Source organism: Penicillium arizonense, assembly GCF_001773325.1.
Source record: "Penicillium arizonense strain CBS 141311 chromosome Unknown PENARI_contig006, whole genome shotgun sequence".
Taxonomy (NCBI): Eukaryota; Fungi; Ascomycota; class Eurotiomycetes; order Eurotiales; family Aspergillaceae; genus Penicillium; species Penicillium arizonense.
The window spans coordinates 479,601-502,419 of NW_019173283.1; the positions used below are offsets into that span (position 1 = coordinate 479,601).

Here is a 22,819-nt window from a genome sequence, read left to right on the forward strand (position 1 = left end):
AGCACAATGTACTCACTACGTTATTATATAGATTCATGGATCGATGTTTCGTCGCAGCCGTCATCGTCGTCCTTCTCATCGGCTGCTACCAACGATGATATAATAACCACCGGTCTACGAGTCGAGCAGGCAGAGGCGGGAGCATATCAACGCCGTAACCGTCGACGTCGTCTACAACATCTCGCTGCTATCACTACAGCCCAGGTGGCTTATTCATCACACGACGCCAGTCAAGCCAGCAGCAGCCAAGAGGAATATGAGGAGAGCGAAAGTGAATCCGACCGAGTACTCAGCAGCTCAAACGAAGAGATGCGCCGCCCAACCTTCCCAACTGCTTTACCGATGCCCTCTGAACCACCCTCGTCCGGCTCCGATGCTGCCTCCAGTGACGATGAAGATGATACCTCTACTGCTTTGGGAATGGGAATCAGCCCGTCTCCATTTGTCCCCCAACCCAACGTATTCACACACCCTCCAGCCACCTCGGACACATCGTGGTCTCGCCCTTCTGATGCTCGCCGTCATCAAGCCAGTGTATCCAACTCGAGCCGACAAACAGCGATTCGAAGAGAGTCATATCCCAGCTCACGGTCATCCCGAAGAAATCAATATCAGCACAGCCCTTACAATATGATCTCCCCCTCTCATCATGCAGATCACGATGCCGCCCTTCGCGCTAGCCTGTCAACCCTTCTATCATGTGCGGCTGCCGCACGAGGCTTGCCGAAGAACGACAATCAACCTTCAGCCTCACCGGCTGCTCCCCCATCCACTGCACAGCCCTCAGCATTCCGTCTTGTTGGCGAATCAGTAGTCATGGGAGAAGAGAGCGGCGACGAGGCAATTGGATCTTCCCCTCAGTACCCCCAGACAAGCCCGTCGATAGGGCCTCCAGGGAGGGACACACACCCACCGACAATTCCATCAAGCCCAGCTGTTGCCAAAGCAAAGCGTCGGTCAAGTTCACCCAAAGACCGCAGTGCTGCGAAGAAAAGCCGCCGCGCGACACTGGCAGATTCCACAACTCCTGTCAGCCCCACGATCATGACCTGGGTTATTAGTGCCGGTGTTGTGGTTTTATTCTCTGCGATAAGCTTTTCTGCAGGGTACATGCTCGGCCGTGAAGTTGGCCGAGCCGAGGTGGGCATGACGGGAGACAGTGTTCCTGGCCCCCGGTCATCGGCCGCGTGTGGCCAGGAAGCAGTCCGGGGCGGACTCCGAAAACTGCGCTGGGGAACTGCCGCAGCAGGAACTGCCAGTCTCGCATAAATGATGTGATGCCTTGTTATGCATGGCCAAAATGAATAAAACGAATTACGATGTTGCCATGATGTATTGTGGCACTCAGCCCGCATGCCTCCATTATCATGGTGTTTCACTGCTTTCTTTCATTGATATTCATCCTGCCTTCGTCCATTGGCAGATTGTCAAATGGCGGGGCGGTTATGTGAAGGGTCTTTCGTAGACCCTCGGTAATCAAAAATGGCGCCTATCTTTTTCTTGTGTTCTTGAACTAGGCGATTTTTGTCTTGAAGAAATGATGTTTTACGCCTAGTCTCGGTTGGATTTTCATGGTGTTTTCGATATGATTTTATGCAGTCTTTAACCTATACCCTCATTCTTTATCATACTATCCTGATCATTGAATGATTTCATGCCAAAATCGCAATCTGTTTACTTTGTTTCCACCTAAAGTCATCGCATATATTTCATATTCCAGTGATCATATCAGTCGCACTTGAGTTGGTTGCTGCAGGCCAATATTATAAGCCCCAGAGTAATTAACGAACCACGCAAACACATTTCCGGTCCCCACCGCGCTAAAGAGACTAAAATATACGAGCTTCGCAGGGCTATAAGCCCCGTTTGCTATTTCTAGTATGCAGCTACCTACGTGGTCATAATTGCTCATAAAGACCCTAAACAGATGCCTCACGCTAAAATATACGATTCTCGGCATTATCATTCTCGTCTTCAGCCAGTAACCTTGCAACATATAAAGCAATAAAAGAAAGATGTCCTCACATTTATATTCAAATCTAATCATCTCACGATGCGCCCATTCCATACTCTCTTTGCGTTCCAGATGGCAGTCTCCGGGGCGACTGCCTTGTCAAGCACAACAATCCCACTTGTATCCACTGAATTTGGAGCAGTATTCGATGCCCCGGTGAAGATAGGGAACCAAACCTTCCAACTCTTGGTCGACACCGGCAGCAGTGACACCTATGTCATGAAATTCGGCTATACCTGCATTAATGCAACAGACAACCTCGAAATCCCCCGGGGAGACTGCCTCTATTCAAACAAAACATACCACAAATCCAGCACATACAAGCGCATCCCAAACCAGATCTTCGGAATTCAATATGGAGCCGGTCTTGCAAGCGGCATCATGGCACTCGAAGACGTCTCAATAGGCGATGTCACCACCAAATGCCAGAAAATCGCTATCGCAGATCACTCCAACCCTATGGGCGACGAAGTCAGCAGCGGACTTCTCGGTCTGGCATATCCATCCATCACTTCCGCACACCCAGCGAACAAGACAGACAATACGACATTCTGGTTCAACCGTCTGCCATACAATCCATTGGTCAATACCATGCACCAGCAAGGACTGATCGAGCCATACTTCAGCCTTGCACTTTCACGAAGCCCCCAAAACAAATCTACGGCTTTCGGAGGATACCTGACTCTTGGCGGCCTTCCACCTGTCAACCACAGTCCCGAGTTCGCAGTAGTTCCAGCTGAGATAACAGAGACTCTCCCTCTAAATTATACATCCGGCAAAAGAGTACGTTCTTACTGGACGACTACAATCCGCGAAGTCACCTTCGGCCTCTCTCTCAACAATTTGACAACAAACTTGACTTCGTTCCAGGCATTCGTTGACTCGGGTAATTATCTTACCTACCTGCCATCTGCTGTTGTCGATCCTATCAATGCCCTATTCGATCCCTCTGCTACGTATAATCCGGAATATGAGGCATATATAGTTGATTGTGCCGCAAAAGCTCCTGAATTTGGATTGAAGATCGGTAACCAGACTTTCTTTCATAATGGATCGGATTTAATATTCCAGACTTCTGCTGGGGTTTGTATGTCTAGTCTTGTTTCTTCGGAGAGTGTCTCTATTGGTGATGTTACTTTGAATATTCTTGGTGTATCCTTTTTAAAGAATGTTGTTGCGGTTTTTGATTTTGGGAGAAATGAGATGAGGTTTGCGAAGCGTTTAAGCGGGAATGGGAATTCCACAGAGGGCAGTGGTATTGGAAGGGATGCTTCTTCTTTCTCGGCTGTGCTAGACTGATGCCTTCATTTTGGAACTTGAGTATCTTGGGATTGTTATTTGCGATGGTCATGCCTTTGGGTCATTGATTCAATTGCACTTTTATAAAAAGCCGCAAAGTGCCTTTCAATCCTTGGTCTTGGTGAATGTTTATACTCTTCAATCAATTGACGAATTAAATTCCATCTTGATCCATGCCTCTTCCATGTCTACGACAGGGGTCATGAAAGTGTATATATTGCCACCGACGAAGTATTGGACGGTCTACAGTCTCTATACGAAAGCCTCAAAGCGAGTATACCGTTTCATGCATTGTTTTCGCCCGACTTTGCCGTCTCTTTTTTGCACCCCTTTTTTGCCCATTTACGAGTACCTCGAGGTTGTTTAAAAACGGTATTTTACAAAGGCGGCGGTGTGAAATTACTTATGGCCTATGACTGTATTACTTCGGGCTCTGAGCTCTCCATAATTCTAAGTAACCTGAATGCCTCCTCTAGGCCACCACTAGTATCCACAATTCCAGAACCGACATCCTCCAATTTTACAATTTCCGACCCACAACCCTCAGAAACATCGTATGGAGCCAAAGATTGCACAACACTTGCTGCCATACTAGCATCCCAAAGACCATCACGGGTCGAAACCGAACAACCCTGAATGAGAGAAAGGGCCGTTTTCAGGATGCGGTGATTCCTGGTCTTCATGCAGATATAGTATAGCACAGCAATGATATTTGTTGACAATGTAAATTCTCGATCTGTGGAAGCAGAGTTGGACTCGGTGCACGAAGACAATAGTGTTTTGATTTTGGAGAGAGCGAGATCAAACCTGAGGTCGGCTTCAATTGCTATTTTCGACTTATCGGAAGAGATAAATATGTTCTCCAGTAAGGCTGCATGGAAAATCATCGCTTGGATATGTAGTAGCAGCACGCGCTGTTGTTGTTGGGGCTTTTGGACTTCTTCATGCGGCCCAAGAAACAGGTTCTCGATCCCACACTCTAATCGTAAAAACTGTTCCTCCAGTTGCTGCCTCTCATGTATGATATCCAAAGGAATCTGCTCTTGAGCCTTGTCTCTGTGCTCAAGCGAAGAAATGAGATGATGCATAAGCCAGTTTTGCATGACTGTTAGTGAATGTTCAGCATCAGACAAACGAATAAAAGAATCTGGCACAGTAGATGAAAATTCTGGGGCCTTTGCAAGGTTCAAGATGGGAGCTCGGTCATTACCAAAGATGCTGGCATGGATATCAAGTCGCGAGAAGACTGCCATCAGGTGCCCAAATTCTGGCGTAGAAACAACATCAGGATATTCATTCTGATACCGTTGCAAGAGAGTCAATCCTTGATCTAGATGCCAGATTGCTTGTTGTGAGTTGCCGACAAGGCATTCGAGGATGTAGAAGATGAGGCTGCAGATAAGGGCCACTTCGGGCGAAGCGTCACGCGATAAAAGATGGGTGCGTAATTGTTTGTGTGCTTTGGTGATGATTAAGATGTTCTGGTGGGATGCCCTAAGAGATGGGATTCTTCGCTGTAGGAAATCTTTGTATAAAGAACTGAGGGCGATAAGAGCGTTACGGATCACCGGTTGATGCTGCATACGCTGCATCATAAGGTCCATCCACAGTGTCGAGTCTGAGAATCTAGAGAGACTCCCAGATGCCTGACAGTGATAGAAATGAAGTAATTCTCGATCTGCTCGACTGCCAGGAACTTTGAAGGGGAGATTGTATATTGTGATCGCCGTTGGTTGGCGGATCGGGACAGAATAGCCAGGGCAGTTGCGGCCAGTGGAGACGCATTTTCGGCACTTGGGCCGCTGCTCATCGCATTTGATCCGACGTGTCCTGTTCCTCTTAGAGTTGCATTCTAATAAAATCTGGGTGACGTACTAACTTGCAGTTTGAGCACCCCGTGCGGACCTTGGGCATACTCCGGCGCAGTCTCTTGGTCAACATGTAGGGGTTGTTTGAATAAGGACAAAGCTAGGAACCTAGCAGCGCAAATTAGATCCTTGAAACAGTAATGGAAACAGCGCGAATTAAAAGTACTTTGCGGTTGACATCCCCTGTTAGATGCCGGTGGGGGCCAAAACACGCATATCAGGCTGAAACAATAATTGAAGGTCGAGTACCTTTCTATAAATATCTAACAGAAGAGATGGCAGTAGCCAAGGCAGCAAAATAACCAGGTCTCGACCAACTGGTCGTATTAATCAGTTCAAGCAAGTTATTGTGCTGTTTATATAATGAACAACCTAACCTGGTCAATTTAGTTAACTTAACGTTAGTTACTTACACGTAGACCTCCTGCATGCCTTATCCCTCGAATTTAAACGTTCTCTCTCTATCTCACCGGTCCCAACTATGTTTTAATGTCACCGTATCCATTTCCTTTGATGTCAAAATTAATATCCAGGGTACTTGGGGCTCTGTCCACGGCCCACGGAGTCCATGGGCAAGCTGATTAATAAGGGTTCCCTCCTACGTCTCAAATTTGAAGCCTGCAGAGGGTATCAACTTGGAATCCAGTTTATTCTCTGCCTCAGGTCCCCTGAAAACAAGTGTTCACCAGAACTGCTCTCGAAGACAAGCATGCCTCCGAAAGAGACACAATGACGTCTGCGCCTACCCGACGGAAGCATCTGAAGAGCCGCAGCGGCTGTACCCAATGCAAGAAGCGTAGAATAAAAAGCCGGCATGTCTGCTCCTTCTCTCTTCCTCCAGTTGTTGGTTCAAACTTCTCCACGATATCCCGTCTGGACCTTGAATTACTCCACAAATACACCACCAAAACTCCTCTCATGAAAGAAATAAAGGACCACTCTGCAGATGACGGGACACCTCCATTGGAGAGCGAGATTGTCTACCTTCGACTTCGTAATCTATCAAAAGCTATCGGGGAGCACTGTTCTGATGAGAGAATCGCTCAAATCTGCCAATCCTCGATTGAGACGCTCTGCTGCATCGTGGCTGAATTGAAACAATCAAGTGACCATGTCCTTGCATTCGTTTGGCCCATCAGAGTTGATCTAGACTATCTTATCATTCTCGAAGAGAAGAGACCAGAGGCATTATTGGTATTCGCTTACTACTGTGCTCTGCTCTACATGTCGAGCTCCAGATGGTGGACTAAGGAATGGCCACCACCAATCGTCGAATCCGTCAGAGACACGATTGATGAGGGGTGGGCCCCATGGCTCCAATGGCCCCTGCAGATGATTTTTTCCGATACCGGTGAACAGGTTGAGACTAGCGAAGGGCTACAAAATTTGGCACATTCGCTTTGATGTAGATATGATAGTTAATCCCTCTTATACCACACGCGTCAATGCCTTAAGTTTTGTGCCTTGAATATCAGAAGTCAATGCGGGGGTTTGGGCACCTCCAGCGGTGATTATTTCCTTTAGGGCAAACTTATAAAACATCATTGTTCCTCGGCAGCTATAACAGCCATTCCCACCTAAATTCGATCCAGGATGCGCGGAACATAACAATATATATGTATGCCCCGCATTCATCACATTTATTACAATGTTATTTTTTCAAGCATATCTTTACTAAGTGTTTGTCATCACTGAAGCCATCTGTCGGTGAAATATCCCGTCACAAATGCAAAGACTGCCTTATGGAGGATATCAATGACTTGCTCATTAACTGGCCACGTCCTGCAGCCCGTCAGCGCCAATTCCGAAAAATTATGTGTAAAGTAGAGCTAACTCACCAGGGAAGCGCCCCAACGCCGGTCATATTCTCCAGAGTCTGATCAATCAGAAGCCGTACAGAGATAAACATAAAGTCGGAAAACGGCCCGCGAAGACCATTGGCGCTCATAAGAGCTCTGATGATCGCCGCAGCTGCTCCCTGTCCGTAATGCATGGCCATGTTTAGCCCGAAGCGCTCTGAATCAGGTCGAGCGGGGAGCGACAGGAGGCGCTCAAGTGTATGTCCAGGGACGTACGAGCTAGGCCTACCGGTGAAGTGTTGTTCGATTTTTTCTCCGACCGTCATTCTGTCTGGATTAGGGCGTTGTTGCTTGGAAAGGATCGAGAACGACTTACGCGGCGACTCCAAGCAGTCCTGCTCCGCAGCCATAGATGATGCAGCTCCCCAGCGCGATGGGCCGAGAAGGCCGCTCAGGGACGGTAGGGCGACGAGACATGTTATGGTCCCGTTCTATATGGTGTGAATGTGGATAGTGATAGTCGTGACGGTAAACCTGGGAAGCAAGCTAAATCACTAACCTATGTCGTAGAGATGACGTACAACGTATTTCCCCAGCGAGCTGGCCACCCACGATGGAGAAGAAAGACAGGAAGGCTATGTACGAAGAGTTGCGGAGTTTCGTCATCACTAACAAAAGGTTAGTTGTTTTCGTTTTATCTTCACGCTCCTATCTTCTCAATTTCCTCATTTACCACCAGAAGCCCGTCAGGTCTAGTAACCACGATAACTAACGACTATTTTCCTCAGTACGAAATGGACCGAAACATTCCTGGGGGATTTGATGAAATTGCAGAAATAGGTAGCTTATAGAGTTGTATTCAATGCTCTTTTGACATGGGGATTCAACGTGGCTGGAAAGGGGAAAAGTAAATTTTGCGGAATGAAAATGCTGTAATAGCATCGTAAAGTGCATTCAAGAGACCATCTGCATTAGAGGATTGAACAACAGACTGCCGTGTTTCATGAAAGCTGCGGCACCGGTAAATCCAGAGAGCAGGGCCTCTCGGCAAGCGACGTACTCGGAAGCAACAAGGTTCATCCCGTCCCGGCGTGAAGTGAGGAGACAGACATCAGATACAAAGTACAGAGCTGTAAGCTCCTCAAAGGAGACTGAGCGGTGGATGTAAAGCAACAGTGTCGATTTTGGGGTAAATTGTTTTTTAACTTTAATGATACAAGCTTTGTATTATGGATCGGACTCACGAAGAGTGAAAGCAACAAATAGTTCCTGGAATACTAGGCTCTCGTCATGTTTCTGCCTAAGGCCCACGAATAGTAGAAAAATATCTATAAAAGGTAACTAGTTTAGAAGAAAAAAGAGTGAAAGTGGCCCATCCGAGCTCAGACCCAAGTCCTCCAGCAATTATACATTGGGATCGATCTGAAGGGAAAACGGCCCCAAACCTATAACGGAGGTTTGTTCCAAACTGGTGGACAGCCAAAGGAACCAAATTGCCAAACAGGTTCACTCAGACTGAGCATGATAGTCAGAAAGAATAGCCTCGGAGATCTTCTCAGCCATTCCATAAAAGACGGTCATGACATGAGAGGATAACTGAGTTGGAGGGATTGAGCCATCGATGACACGAAGGCCCTCAACATCATAGACACGGGCGGCCGCGTCCACGACACCACCTAGCTCTTTCGTCATCATAGAACATGTACCAACACCGTGGTAGTTGGCACGGAAGTTCTGCTTGACATAGTCCACCCAGTCGTCGAGAGTAGCATTGTACGCTAGGTTGTTTCCAGGAATAGTCTCGCCGTCAAAATATTGGGTCATTTCACCCGTGTTGGAAAGATCACGAGCTAGCTTTGAGGCAGCAGCTTGTCCGAGAAGGTCAAGTTCATTCAGGAAGTACTGGGGATCGTATGCAAAGCGACGCAGATAGGGGTCACTGTCCAAGATGTGCACATATCCGCGTGTGAAAGGAAGCAGATCCCATAGGTCAAAGCTCAGCTTGCCAGCAGTATCAAGGAAAAGCTCGGAAAAGGAGACATCTGTGCTGAGAATCCAGTCACGGTAGTTCCGATATTGGACCAGGAGTGCAGTTTCATTGTGGAAGCCACCACGGGAGACAACATCTTTTGCCCATTCCTCAAGCTTGGTGTTCAGCAGATGATGAGCACGAGGAGCATCGTCTCCGAACGTTTCGTTGAAGGTTGCAAAATAGGCAGCCTGGCCTTGTCCCTCGCCACTTGGCTTGATACTAGATCGGACAGTCGTGGTAGTTTGGTCTTGAAGGTTGAGTCCTACTGGCAGGTCAACAAGCTGATCGATGCCAACCTTATCGAGGGCAGACTTCAAGCCAATGCCAGAATGCTCAAGGATTTGTGGAGAGACAGTAGAGCCAGCGGCCAAAAGTACCTCGCGTCGGGCGTAGACATCAAAGTTGACATTCTTATGGGTTCCAAAGTTCACTCCAGTGGCCTTGGGGGTGGATGATTTGTTGTTGAATAACACTCGTCCCACCATCTGACCAGTCAAGACCTTGAGGTTTGTCCGCTTGTAGTTCGGAAGAAGCCACTCGCGGGCAGCATCTGACCGAGTTTGATCCTCATGCAAGCTGTTAAGAAGCATCGAGATACCGTGAGGGATACCACAGCCTAGATCCTTCTGAACAGGAACACCCAAAGCTTCTCCAGTATTCATGAGACTTTTGATCATTGGAGAGAAGCTCTCTCCCGTGTCGCGGGCACCAACATGAACAGTGCCATTCATGCCATGACAACTGGCATCAAAGTGGTGTCCGGCAGCAATCTGCTCAGGGCTCGGGGAACGGGATTTTTCGATCTTCTTCATGTACGGAAGCAGACTGTCCCAATTCCATCCGTCCATCCCAAACACACTTTCCCAAGAATCAAGCTGTGCTTTGTGTGGGCGTGTCCAGGAACCTCCATTCACCAAGGTTGATCCTCCCAGCCCATTTCCTGATCTAATGAGCTCAGTCCGGTTGTGAATCGCAAGCGGAACCGTTTCGTAACTGTGATCGGCGGAAGTACCAAAGGCATCGCCGTATTCGTTGAGGTCTTCAATGATGGGGCCTTTGTTCGATTCGTAGAAACCGCTTTCTATAACGAGGACCGTGATGTTGGGGTTTTCAGTGAGTCGGGCTGCAACAGTCAAACCAGTCAAGCCTCCGCCAGCAACAACATAGTCGAAAGTTGTGCCAGCTATCTTTGTTGGATCGGTGAGGAGGCTAGACTGGAGGTCTAAATCCTTATATGGAAGAGCGGCCGCGGCGAGAATGAGCCCGGGAAGTAGGGCAAGGGTCTTCATCTCGGAAGAGGTCACAGATTGAAGTAAAAGATAACCTAGCGAGGAAAGGGGGGACTGGATGAGTTACAGAGAAGAGCATAGTTTCTTCCTGAGAGGATGGATATTCAGGCCCCTTTATATCTACATCCATCCGAACGCAACAAATTAGAGTTGGCTCCAACTATAGCAACACATATGCATACGCATGGTCAAATCCATTGGCCCACGTATGGACAAAGTCATACCAGGCTGTTGAGACCATTTCTCATTACTGATAGAAGTGAAGGAGATAGAAGCCTTGGCGCCCAGGATGGCAAACCCCAAGGTTCGCCAACGGTGGACGAGAATCATATCCACCCTGAAGTATGTTTTTTACCCCATTGATCGTGTCGGTGAATGCAACTCAAGCATGGCAACCGAGATTTGATCCTTTCTCGTATACTTTAATTGTGAAATGATGCATCTGGCGCCCTACTATCCCGCGTTGACGGCGCTACTTTCACAGGTTTGCCGTTCTTCCTCGATGTCACGTTGTGCAACCAGGTATCGGCCCATGAACACATGGGTAGATCGGCATGCCGAATACCTTCACGGCATACCGAACAATGATCGCCAAGTCAGCCAAGATGGAAAATGAGGTACACATCCTGAGTACCGTCAGTGCCAAGCGGTGGGCGGGTCAACGGATGTCGGTTCCACCACCATAAAGATTGCTCAATCTGGCTTAATCTTGGCGCTCCCCTGACTATGGAGCCAACCAGCTACGCCAACGACACTCGTGCTTCTGCAGACATTCGGTCCGAGGTAGCATCATCCTCGTATCCACCGGTCAGACCTTGCAGATCATCCTTAGAGTTTACACCGAGGACAATTGAGGGACGCCGTTCTAGAGTTGTTCTGCTTTGAAATGACACCTAGCCAGTGAAATACCCCTATGCTGAATAAAATAGTAGACAATCTAGATCGAATTTGCTGACAACACCCAGAAGTCTGCCTAGAAAGTAATCCGAGGTGGCGTTAACAGCAATTTTCAAGGTCCAAGCGATCTCCCACTTAGTACATCCATGCCTGCTCACTTCTTTGATGCGTTTTTCTTGACTTCATTCTCCCTCCAATTCTTTCCACAATCAACAACGACTTGTCAAAATGCATCTCGCTGTCCTGTTTACAGCATTTTCGGGTGCAATTTCGGCGGCTACCCATATATATGCGGCATCCTATGCAGGCACTGTGACTACTCTGTCTTCACAGAGCAAGAATGGAAGCTATTCGCTGTCAAAGGTTGCCCAGTCTAATGACTGTGGTATCAGTCCATCATGGTTGATGTTAGATAGTGAGCACAACTTGATGCTCTGTCTCAATGAAGGAATAGGGGCTGCAAATGGCAGTCTTACTTCCTTCAGAACAAATTCCAATGGGTCTCTGGCCACGCTGGATGTCCTTGAAACTCTTACCGGTCCCGTCATGTCGTCTGTCTACACCATGCCTAGCAACCCTCAGCAGCGATTTGTTGCCGTTGCACACTAGTGAGTATCGCTCGAAGATTACTCAAAATTGAACATTCGAAGTCATGCTAATGTGACTGGATGTTTTAGCGAAGCGTCCGCAGTCACAGCCTATACATGGAATTCCTCAACCGGTCACTTAGCCCGAACTCAGACTTTCACATATCAAATGCCTGCCCCTGGTCCAGTGCCCGACCGACAAGACGCTTCTCATCCACATGGTGCCATCGTCGACCCGACCGGTCGCTTTGTGCTGGTTCCTGACTTGGGCATGGATCGGATCCATATATTCAAGATCTCTCCGTCAAATGGCCGCCTTCAGCCCCAGGCGCCGTTGCTAGTAAAGCCTGGGTCTGGTCCGCGACATGCTGTGTTCTGGACACCTAGCTCAAAGGCTGTATCTATTGATGATACTGTGATGTATCTTGTCTCCGAGCTAGATAATACCTTGAGTGCATTCAAAGTCCGATATACCCGGAATGGCCTGGGCTTTACCAATATTTTTGAGGAGAACACATATGGTGGAGAGGCTGCACCCGATGGCTCGAAGGCATCTGGAATTCAGATTACGGTACGTTCAACTTCATGTGCAGTATTATCTTCGATATCGAATCTAACAATCAACATTTTCAAGCCTGGAAATGACCATATTGTGGTCTCAAACCGCGGCGATGCTACTTTTGGCAAGCAAATTGACTCATTTGCTGTCTTCAAATGTGCTCGGTTCCACGGAAGCGATGCCACGAATGTCTCATTTGTCGGCTTGTTTCCTGCGTATGGGTCCTTCCCCCGAGAATTTGATATCAATGGTAATAATGGAAACGTTGCTGTGGCCTTGCAAAACAGCCATGAGGTTGCTTTGACTGAAGGTAATGCACAAACTGGTGGCCCAGGAAAGCTTCTCAGCAAAAAGACCTTAGATGGGGAAATTCCTATCGCAATCTGGGGTCCCTGAAGATAGCCGGCCGGGATTTGTATGTAGCAATTATGGAGCTGTGGCCCTAGGGAAGGGTTGGTTCAAGTAACATATAAATATCCAGAGTACAACGCACTTGATGGAGGATCTTTTGTAGAGGAAAGAAGAACTTTGGGATCGCCTTTGAAGACAACTCCAACATTCTGTGATTCATTGCTGCTATTTCTAGTTGCTTGTATTGCAACATCCAAGATAAATAAATCATACAAAATTATAGTTGTCGTCCGCCGATCCAATTAGCCAAGTTCGCAGCTCTTGGAAAGCGTCGAGATCGTTCTTTCCCAACGAGACATCGACAGAAGGGTCATGCCACTGGTGGGTTCTTTTCGTCTTGGTAGTGCTCAAAGTCTCCTCAATATAGCGGCAGCTATCGAAATAAATAAGAAGAAGTGTGCCGTCTTTGTCAAACATAATATTTGCAGGATTGATGTCGTTATGCACAATGCCGAGCGATGTCTTCATCTACGGGCGAGATTCGCGAGCCTCAAGACGAGCCTGACTCCGAATCGACACATTTACTACATAATTGTAACACAAGAGTCTTGCCTCTCATTTTTATATCTTGATCAAACTGAGACTTGAGGTTTCCGTAGGACTCAGCTTAGTTTTGGTCCATTATAGAACCCGGGGTCGTAGTGGGCTTGTTGACCTATTCCCGATTTAGGCGTTTCCACCACTACCAGCAGCACCGTATCCAATGAGTTGTGCAAAATGGTTTAAAAGCAAACAAGGAAACAAGGAATGGGACAGGGTTTGAAATATATATATCTTGAAATGCGAGGAGAGCAGGCTTACACAGGCTGCGATCGTGATACATACCCGTCTCCTAAATCATATACGGGATCTTCTAGAAGGAATTTATGTATCTTCTGGGCCCAGACTTACTCAAGGCGCACGAGATCTGTTGCCTCCGGTATGTACCTCGAGTTCAGTGCTGCTATCTGATACTCAAGCTCTCTGCCAACTTTAAACGGAACCGGGGGAGGGGTCCCTACCGGAGATCAATCGCGGATCCAAGCGGGTATACGTTTTCTATTTGCTCGTCTATTTGCGCTATGTACCTAGATGGCACTAGTTGGCCAATCATGCCATATGTTTTTCCCCGGATGAATTCTGTAACATGGGTGGGATGAACTGCCTTGTGTGGCACGTGACTTACGGCTGGTTCAGAAAGGCAAAAGCCGGGAACGCGCCAAGAAAGGGCAATCCGCACCAACCAGCAGGCGCACAAAGCCAGCTGAGTCAGGATCCGTGGTGTGGCGCGGGTAACACATGGGGGAATCGGCCGGGGCTTACCCGCGGGTAAGAGCTACTCCGGCCACCCCACACTTGTCTAATAGCGAAAGCAGCCGCCACTCGGCTGTTGGGGCTGACCGATGCACGAAACAGCGCTCGATCATTCACTCGATCAACCCGTTCGGCAGGTGGCGACGGTATTTTTTTGGGGTTGGCACCGTTGGATCTCCCCCGCAAGGTTAGCCAGCCGACCGATATGCCGTCGCTGTCCGTGTATATAGACCTCCAGGGTCTCTCTGGATTTTCTGAGGTTCTCATTCTCATACACACTCACATCTGACACCATGCCTCGCCAATTCGACCCCAACTTCACCCCCTCCGTCATCAACGGCATGGGCCCCAAGACCCCCGAGCGTGCTCGCGTGGTCTTGGGCTCTCTCATCAAGCACATCCACGACTTCGCTCGTGAGGTTGAGCTTACCTCCGCCGAGTGGATGCTCGGTGTTGAGTTCATCAACTCTATCGGCCAGATCAGCACTCCCATCCGTAACGAGGGACACCGCATTTGCGATGTGATTGGCCTTGAGTCGTAAGTCCGCCCGCGACCGGCTGCAGCCTTCTTAAATCATACTTTTACTAACTAATTTAATTAGTCTCGTTGACGAGATCGCCAACAAGATCATCACTGAGGACGGTCTCTCCCCCACCTCCAACGTCATTCTCGGTCCCTTCTGGTCTCCCAATGCTCCCTTCCGCGCTCTCGGCGACAGCATCATCCAGGACCCTAATCCCAACGGCCGTGTCACCTACATGCACGGTGTTATCAAGGACATGGAAACCGGCAAGCCCATCCAGGGCGCCGTTCTCGACATCTGGCAAGCCTCGGCCAACGGCCAATACGATTTCCAGGACCCCGCCCAGAGCGAGAACAACCTCCGCGGAAAGTTCACCTCGAACGAGAAGGGAGAGTTCTTCTGGTACTGCTACCACCCCACCCCATACTCTCTGCCCACCGATGGCCCCGCCGGTGTTCTCCTCAACCTCATGGACCGCTCCCCCATGCGTCCCGCCCACATCCACTTGATGATCACCCACCCCGACTACGCCACAGTCATCAACCAGCTCTACCCCAGCGACGACCCTCACCTCGAGATCGACTCCGTCTTCGCTGTCAAGGACGACCTCGTTGTAGAGTTCAAGCCCAAGGATAACGACCCCAAGGCTTCCCTCGACATGGAGTACAACGTCACCATGGCCCTCAAGAAGCACCACCCCAACCCCAACTCTGCTCCCCCTGTGTCCTCTTTCGAGCGTCACGCCAAGGCGGCCGCTGGAAAGCTATAGAAAGCCATTGCACCATGGGACGGCGTTTTCTTCTTCTTGTATAGTTAGCATTTCATATACTCACGCATGAATGACATTTCTTCCAATGGACCTTTTCCTCACTTATATCATGTAATATGTTCCCCCATGACTTCGCCTCTCCCTTGCTTGATCTCGTCATGTGGCTCGATTAAACAACGACGATCTCCCACGCGCCACTCACCTAGTCCCTGCATGAAAGTGTAAATCGGGACCCTGACCCCGGATTCTGTTTGTGAAGATCTTGGCAAGAAAAAATTATCTCACCTACATTCACCCATGGAAGGTGGCAGAGAAAAAAAAAAGAAAAAAAAAACTTGATGCTCATAATTACCTACCATCTATTAACCCGGAAGAAAAGAGCCACTAAATAATGCAATACTAACCGCCAAAAACAAAGAAGAAACACTGCCTGAGATGATCAAATACCCAAATTCTGTGCCTCATAATCTTAGGGTAAAGCCGTCCCCTCGCCAGTAATCGCTCATGCGTGCTAGATTCAACAATGCTCCGGCCGTCAAATACACAAATAATATCCGCATGCCGAATAGTCCAAAGGCGATGCCCAACCGCAATCGTAATCCTATCACCTTGCGAAGCCGCCTCATTCAATGAATCCTGAGAAACCCTCTCGGACTGCGTATCCAGCGCATGGTAGCTTCATCCAAAAGCAGTAAATGCGGGTTACGGAGGAGAGCTCTGGATATCGCAATACGATGAAGTTGACCACCCGACAGCTGGGTGCCGTTAGGTCCACATGGTGTGCTCAGACCATTTGGTAGAGAAGAGATCAAGTCCCGTGCATTAGCTGCCCGACAAGCAGTGTCTATCTTTAATCTCTGCTATCCATAGCCTTCTCGTGCGGCCATTGCTGCAATTGGAATAGGGCGCTATGTTCCTTATGACTGCTCGATTTCAGTCAAGAGAGAGTATGTAAATTTAGAAACACTCTTCGAGTGTGAGCCAATCATCTCGGAATTCTTTTTTTTTGGTCTGTGTCTTTGTTCATTTTGTCCCCAAAGCTCGAAGTTATGTCCATTGGTACGGATATTAGAAATTATAAAGTACAAATCCTCATGAACTCATATGACCAGGCAACTCTGCCACAACACTCTTCCCGCCCAATTCAGCTGGCTGCTCCTTTGGATCTGCAGCCAAAAGTTCCGGTATATAAGTCTGCTCAGAGTACGTCGACGACTTGGGTCCTTGTGTATAGCTATGCTGCATGCTTTGTTCCCCATCGGCCTGTATATCTGGTGGCGCCATATATGACCCAGACTGGGTCTGAGCACGACGACGTCTCATACAGAACCACACAATCCCGGCTATCACGCCCAAAGCAACAACCCCCAGTCCAACTCCGACACCAATTCCAATCTTGGTTCCTGAGCTAAGTCCTGAGCCTGATGTCGCGGAAGCGGAAGGTGAAGTCGATGTGAATAAAGATCGCGATAGAGAAACTGTTTGACCTTTCGTCGCATTAGGTTTGTTGCCACAGGCTGATCCCATTGCTCCTAGGTCTGAATAGAGTGTTAGCTATTATTTCGCAAGCAGAATTCGATAACAAAAACTCACAGTTGCCCAACACTTTGGTATTATCTTGCTTCTCCAGACATGTCGCACAGCCACCCTGATACTGGACAAAAGACGATTCGTCTGTCTTACAGTATTGGTACTGAGGCTGCCAGTTCCCATTTTGCTTCCCCCATAATGTGTTCAAGTTCTTTTCGAGGGGACTGCAGCTGCTATTGCACGCGGATAGGGCGGGGTTGGTCTGATGGGTGAAAATGCAAGTTTGAAGTGTATATTTCATGTTGACTAGATATGTTAGTATTTCACTTAAGTTATTGACGTGCCTGATGTGACTCGACGGGAGATAAAAGACTCACACAAGAACCAATAAATATCATTATCTTGCGGGCTTTCATAGGAGGTGCTATTTTCAAGGCATAACAAACACCGCTTCATATGCTTCCCTTGGCTTGTATTGCTGTAATCGGAGTCACCACAAACAATATCTGTTGCGAGTGTCCCACGTGCGCCATCGCAGGTACTGTTACATGAGCCAGATTGTGTCGATCGGAGTGAGTAGACGGATTTCAAGAAAAACTGCCAGCAAAGCAGTAGGAGTATTGTTGAGCGGAACATCTTAGATAGATGTCCTTTCTCAGTGTAAGAAGAATCGAATCCCTAAAGAGGGGAATTAAAAAGCCCCAAAGACTGAGCTTATTTTTGTCGCATGGCTGAGCGTGGAGGCCCAAGACATCGGCTAAGCCTCGAGCCCCAGTGTCACCGCCGATTTTATCTCGAAGTGGCATTTCGATATGCAGCCTCGCGGTCTATGAATGGCTCAATATGTGGTTAGTGGGGGCAGAAATGCGGGTGTGGAGGCTTTTGCTGCTTATAATTGGCCCTATTCGCGGGAAAGGCCTGGGAGATGAGCGTCAGCCTCCTTTTTGTGCTGCGACCAGATTAGGGGTCCAGATCGCAGGGTGATGAGGCTGTTCGGTTTGCAGTCAACTGGGGCTGAAAGTCGCTGAAATATCAGTGGCTTGTGGCAGGAAATGTGAATCCAATGTTTCATGCCATGCCAATCTTCTGACTTAGGGATCTCCATTGACACGAGAACCGTGCATGACACGATGTTGGTGGTCTTACTGTCTATGAGATCTAGAAAGTTGTTAAATGATGCAATAGGACAATATCATCAGATATTTCCCTCACGTATGAGCAATTAAGACGTAGAAAAGCACAATTAAATATGGGTAACATGTGTAGTAGATACAAAAAAGCGGCCAGTTAGACCTTGGCCCTATAGGCATTGACGACCAATCCAGGGAGGAACATGAACAGCATTCAAGCCCCCGCGGGGAAAAATGTATTCTAAATATCTAGAAATCTCTTACAGTAAAATGTATAGACAGAAATAAGGCAAAAGCAAACCCACAAGCGAGCTGAATATACACAAGCTAACACTTCTACCACGAGAAAGCCTCTTCAAACAGATCAACTGTCTTCTCGCCTTGTACATTCCTGACAGCTTCACGCACGCTATCGCCCAGGCCACCAGGACCGCACACGCTAACCGCCATCGCACCAATTTGCTCTGCCTTTTCCTTTTCTAGGACAGATTGGATACATGGCTTGCCATGGTGAATACTAACTGGTACACTTGGCGGGGCGCAATGAGTCCATGGCGTATCTGGTGTGGGAATATATTCTTCCATAGTGTCTTTGTGTGCTGTGACATGGAGGCTGATTGATAGTAGTAGCTTTGGGAATTGGAAATATGAGTGGCCGTTCTGGTTTATTGGACTTGACAGCGAGTCGTGGCCAAGGATCTCTCTCATAAATGTTTGGATCCATGTGAGGTGATCTATTTATGTGGTTATGATTGGTGAATGAGTGCGTGGAGGGGTGGAATTACCTAGGCTGCGAACGATCCAAACCAGACGGACCTTGCGTGTAGCTGTTTTCTGCTCAGCAAAGGTGCCAACGACCTCGTTCAGGTACGACATTGGGTGGGTAATGCCAATGCCGCCAGCGATCAAAAGCAGAGTGCCGTAAGAGTCGAGAGAATGGATACCACCTGGGAAATAATGTTAGCGGATATGTTGTACAACCCCTGGGAAATTTTCAAAAGTGGGTTGATACCAAATGGTCCCTCCGCCAAAGCCATAGCATTGATCCGTCCCTCGGCGGAGTCCTCCGCCTTTTGAAGAAGTTTCTTCGTGAATCCATCCTGTCCCTTGATAAGGACAGACATGGTAGTAGTCTCCGACCCTCCAATGAGAGCCTTCAGGGAGTCACTTGAGCTGCGCTTCTCGCCCATATTCAGAGAATCTGAACCAGTAGATGTCCATGCAACAGTGAAAGGATGTGATGTCCACAAACCCAAACACGGCAGGTAGAGATACATGTACTGGCCAGGGCGGAAGCGCCAGGCTCGAGAGACAGCGACATCGACACGGGCGACAGACCCAGGCAAGGCTTCAATGGTGGCAGTTGTGGGTTGTCTGCCAATGTTTCTCCAGAGTAGAATACCGAGTCGACCTGCGCGATCGAGACCCCATAGGATTAATGTACCTAGAAGCACTTGCTGTTGCAATAGGTTCTGCAGATGATACCAGAGGGCAACGAAGGACATGACTGCCAAGGCAATATGCAGGTGAAGGAATAGTTCGTAGAATGAATGTCGGACCGGCGACAGTGATTGAACGACAATGAAAATGAATCCAAGAACGGCCTGTATGAACATGTGTTAGATATATTTCTTGCGATGATAGGTTTGTCGGAATACATACCACAAGGCCACAGAAGTAGAGGCGCTGTTGCCAGACAGCATAGAGGACATATTCCGTACCGTCTGAGTTTGATATTAGTGCTTACTTCAGTCATGTAATTTCGGTCCACTCACGCATATAGGCTTGGTTAGCCAACACTGCACTCATGTGAATCACCGCATTGGCAGCGATCACACGTCCTACCCAGCGATGCATATAGTTGAAGCCATCAAATGAGATACCAAGCAGCTGAATCAGTGGATTATTCCGCCCAGCACTCAGGACCAGACCCGGTGTATTCATGACAGCCAGATGGCCTGCAGAATACTTGAGCTGGAACATCTTCTGGGAGTAATCACTGATCCACCAATCAACTGTCACAATAATGAAAATGATGTTCAAGCCAAGGTATATCAAAAGGCAAATCACTTCCAGTCGCAGTGGAAGCGATCCCATGTGGAGTCTGAGGAAGCGGAACTCGCGACTATGACGATTACCCCATAGCGGAGCGTATAGTACATGCTTCTTCAGGGAGGCGTTGAAGCGATTTGTCCGTGACACCTGTATTTGGTCGGTTCCTGCCCGTGCCTCTTTCGAACGTTGACGGTGTCGAATGCGAATGGCGGTTTTCCAGGCGAACAAGATGGCGACGAGTCCACCGGCGACGAATAGAGGAACCGCAATCGTAGGGTTCATGGGCGCCTCCCCGTGACCATTTCCTTTCAGTTCTACACCCATTGTGCCATTCGAAGAGGCAGGTGGAGCTTGAGCTGCAATGCTCTGGTATGGATACTGTCGCAACCACGTACAGCGTGGAGTATCCGGCGACTCCTTGAAGAACTCCAGGCCAGGGGAGGAGAGGGGAAGAGGAGCACAAGGTTTTTAACGAATTGATGCTATAAATGGGGTTGAGGTCGCGTGGGAAAGAAAGTACGTTCAAATCATGGCGTTGTATTGGAATTTCCAGGACTGACGTACGTGGATGCCGTCATTGACCCCTGCAAGGTGCAAGTCTATTCTTGTAGAGGCTAATGAAAGCATCTTCGCATTTTGGACAAAGCAGGGACACACGACCCGTGTGGGTGAGTGTAACGCCGAATTGGGAAGGGTAGATAATGGCACCTATTTAGGTTCTTCGGGAAGGAGGAGATGCGCGCGGTAACCAGGAATTCTAGGTCTTCGAGAACTGCCCTGTCATGAACAATCGGAGGGGGCTGCGTAATTCAGGCGCTAATCATGACATTTGCGGGTTGGAGAAAGGTATAGGGTCTAGACGCCGTTGTTCTTCAATCCGAAAACGGAATGTTGTTAGCCGCCCTGCCGCATTCCTCCCACTTTCGGTCGAGGGGTAATATGAACATCAAGAAAACAGGAATATCTTTTTGATCGTATTTTCTGCAATGTATCGCTTTCTTTTCCAGGTGATCTTGTCCAGCAATTGTGTGAGGGTCCGATATCCCGACGTCATTTCTTAGAAGTCTTGATGAGGGCTCAGGCCGGATCTCCGGTTCACTGGGACGCAACTGCAACGCTATAAACAATGGTCAAGTTCGAGAAAGTGGAGACTGCAGCGTAGCAGATATGACGCCATGGTACTTAGCAGCAAATCCCGTCGAACTTTTGAGTGCGATTACCTCTATGATTTGACGATCCAGCCACAGTTGAATCCGGGCAGGGGCCCGTGTGTATAGATGTCACAGATGCCATTGCGACCATTACCAAACGACTTGTCTCACTTTAGATCAGGCAATCTAGGCCAACCTGGCTGATTTTTCGTCACGCGCACTACCCCGTTGCGCTTCACGAAATGCCCGAAGCAGCGTGAGAGCCAAAGCAGGGCAACGGGGCTGGTTCTTCTTGACAGATGCACCATAAGACCGCCGAGACAAATCGACAGATAGTCCCACTGACTCGTCACAGGTCCCAGGGGAATAGCGTCATGGTAACCTCCAAGCATAATGTTCTAGACTCGCCGCAGAGCATCCTGGAGTAGGACCTCATCAAGTAAATGTTGCAAGGCACAGGTTCTCGTCACACTAGGGTCTTGTTCATCAGGAAGGAGCGGGACAGTGATGTCAGGATTTCCAGGGCCAGGACCATGAGATAACTCTGTGACAAAAAAGCCGGATGCTGTTCTTGTCGAGCCATTCGGGGTCTCTCGGACACCGCCCAAGTTGAGAGTGGAAAAGGAGTTTCACGGGATACTCAGCCCCGGATGCAAATTTGGTCCAAATTTGCTGAAGATCATAGCATTTGAGTCAAAGCATTAATAGGAAGTTCATAAAGACTTTGCCATTGGTAAATCTGCCGCCCTGCCTGACCCGTGGAATGATGATGCCGGTGAACACTGCCAAAATCGAAGTAAGCCATTCAGGAACTCCCAGGTACACAAAAGGCAGATATTCCCGAGCAAATAGAATGTCAGTCGAGGGTCATAGTAAATGATGCTGGAAAAGCCGTCAAAGTTCCTGGACTACTGCCGAGACGAACGTATATTTCACCAGCTCCAGTAAATGACACACCCAAAGTATCTTGGAGTAAAGCCTGGCCATTCCCCGAGTCAAACTGACTGTGTGGCTACAAGGCATACCGCGATGCAAGGGAATCTGTCCCCATAGAATATCGTATGAATCGCATTGAGAAAGGATAAGCTCTTGTCCTGTCTTGCCATCCATGTATTGTCTCGTTCTCATATATCCGTATGTAGTGTCGGGCGTGCTCGCCAGTGCCACCAGTCATACCAGGCCAGCCAAGCTCATATCAACGATAAGCACATTAAACAGGGCCGCAGTCGAACCCGAGGGGATCTTTGGATGGGGGTTGAGCAACATGATGTCAAAGGATTGTGGAGTTGAGATTCCGAGGAATCATGCCCGACTAGCACGAAAAAGAAAGAAAAAGTAAATTTCACTAACAATTGAATCGGCGTATTCGGATTTCTTCCCTTGTCGCCGTCACTGACCATCCCTTCACAATGAATCTAGTCCTCGTTTTCTTTGTTCGGGCCAACGAACATCAGGCCCCTGGCGACCAAGCAGCAGGAGACCGTCTCCGCAACGCCTTAAGACCAATCGTTAGACAATACGACCTGGTCTGGGGCATTCACCGCGCTACGCTCCGAGTTCGCACCTTCATACAATGGGCCAATGCATCTCTGGAGCCCTCTGAGTGATCATC

At 48.5% G+C, this 22,819-nt stretch overlaps 9 protein-coding genes across 9 annotated transcripts; 5 read left to right on the top strand and 4 right to left on the bottom strand.

Moving 5' to 3' along the window:
* Positions 1 to 6: 6 nt before the first annotated feature.
* On the top strand, positions 7 to 1,269 carry PENARI_c006G11418 (uncharacterized protein; the record flags this gene model as incomplete). Its single annotated transcript, XM_022630632.1, has 1 exon — positions 7 to 1,269. The coding sequence occupies one exon, from the start codon at positions 7 to 9 to the stop codon at positions 1,267 to 1,269; it is 1,263 nt and encodes a 420-aa protein (XP_022490042.1).
* Positions 1,270 to 2,053: 784 nt separating this feature from the next.
* Positions 2,054 to 3,313, top strand: PENARI_c006G05815 (pepsin-like aspartic protease; the record flags this gene model as incomplete). The annotated part of the gene is made up of 1 exon (XM_022630355.1): positions 2,054 to 3,313. The coding sequence occupies one exon, from the start codon at positions 2,054 to 2,056 to the stop codon at positions 3,311 to 3,313; it is 1,260 nt and encodes a 419-aa protein (XP_022489700.1).
* Positions 3,314 to 3,723: 410 nt separating this feature from the next.
* PENARI_c006G12493 (Zn(II)2Cys6 transcription factor) lies at positions 3,724 to 5,254 on the bottom strand (the record flags this gene model as incomplete). Its single annotated transcript, XM_022630679.1, has 2 exons — positions 3,724 to 5,143; positions 5,193 to 5,254. 2 exons carry the CDS (start codon positions 5,252 to 5,254, stop codon positions 3,724 to 3,726), a joined length of 1,482 nt encoding a protein of 493 aa, XP_022489506.1.
* Positions 5,255 to 5,910: 656 nt separating this feature from the next.
* On the top strand, positions 5,911 to 6,585 carry PENARI_c006G09513 (uncharacterized protein; the record flags this gene model as incomplete). Its single annotated transcript, XM_022630542.1, has 1 exon — positions 5,911 to 6,585. One exon carries the CDS (start codon positions 5,911 to 5,913, stop codon positions 6,583 to 6,585), a length of 675 nt encoding a protein of 224 aa, XP_022489973.1.
* A 284-nt stretch (positions 6,586 to 6,869) lies between these two features.
* On the bottom strand, positions 6,870 to 7,457 carry PENARI_c006G05360 (uncharacterized protein; the record flags this gene model as incomplete). Its single annotated transcript, XM_022630338.1, has 3 exons — positions 6,870 to 6,963; positions 7,020 to 7,265; positions 7,357 to 7,457. 3 exons carry the CDS (start codon positions 7,455 to 7,457, stop codon positions 6,870 to 6,872), a joined length of 441 nt encoding a protein of 146 aa, XP_022489996.1.
* Positions 7,458 to 8,486: 1,029 nt separating this feature from the next.
* On the bottom strand, positions 8,487 to 10,301 carry PENARI_c006G11044 (GMC family oxidoreductase; the record flags this gene model as incomplete). Its single annotated transcript, XM_022630610.1, has 1 exon — positions 8,487 to 10,301. The coding sequence occupies one exon, from the start codon at positions 10,299 to 10,301 to the stop codon at positions 8,487 to 8,489; it is 1,815 nt and encodes a 604-aa protein (XP_022489597.1).
* Positions 10,302 to 11,426: 1,125 nt separating this feature from the next.
* Positions 11,427 to 12,740, top strand: PENARI_c006G02059 (uncharacterized protein; the record flags this gene model as incomplete). The annotated part of the gene is made up of 3 exons (XM_022630183.1): positions 11,427 to 11,806; positions 11,876 to 12,356; positions 12,420 to 12,740. The coding sequence occupies 3 exons, from the start codon at positions 11,427 to 11,429 to the stop codon at positions 12,738 to 12,740; spliced, it is 1,182 nt and encodes a 393-aa protein (XP_022489923.1).
* Positions 12,741 to 14,341: 1,601 nt separating this feature from the next.
* On the top strand, positions 14,342 to 15,341 carry PENARI_c006G09416 (putative catechol dioxygenase; the record flags this gene model as incomplete). Its single annotated transcript, XM_022630535.1, has 2 exons — positions 14,342 to 14,586; positions 14,651 to 15,341. 2 exons carry the CDS (start codon positions 14,342 to 14,344, stop codon positions 15,339 to 15,341), a joined length of 936 nt encoding a protein of 311 aa, XP_022489511.1.
* Positions 15,342 to 16,433: 1,092 nt separating this feature from the next.
* On the bottom strand, positions 16,434 to 20,380 carry PENARI_c006G08506 (ferric reductase family protein; the record flags this gene model as incomplete). The annotated part of the gene is made up of 6 exons (XM_022630493.1): positions 16,434 to 16,879; positions 16,935 to 17,177; positions 18,787 to 18,948; positions 19,014 to 19,605; positions 19,664 to 19,725; positions 19,777 to 20,380. The coding sequence occupies 6 exons, from the start codon at positions 20,378 to 20,380 to the stop codon at positions 16,434 to 16,436; spliced, it is 2,109 nt and encodes a 702-aa protein (XP_022489539.1).
* Positions 20,381 to 22,819: the final 2,439 nt, after the last annotated feature.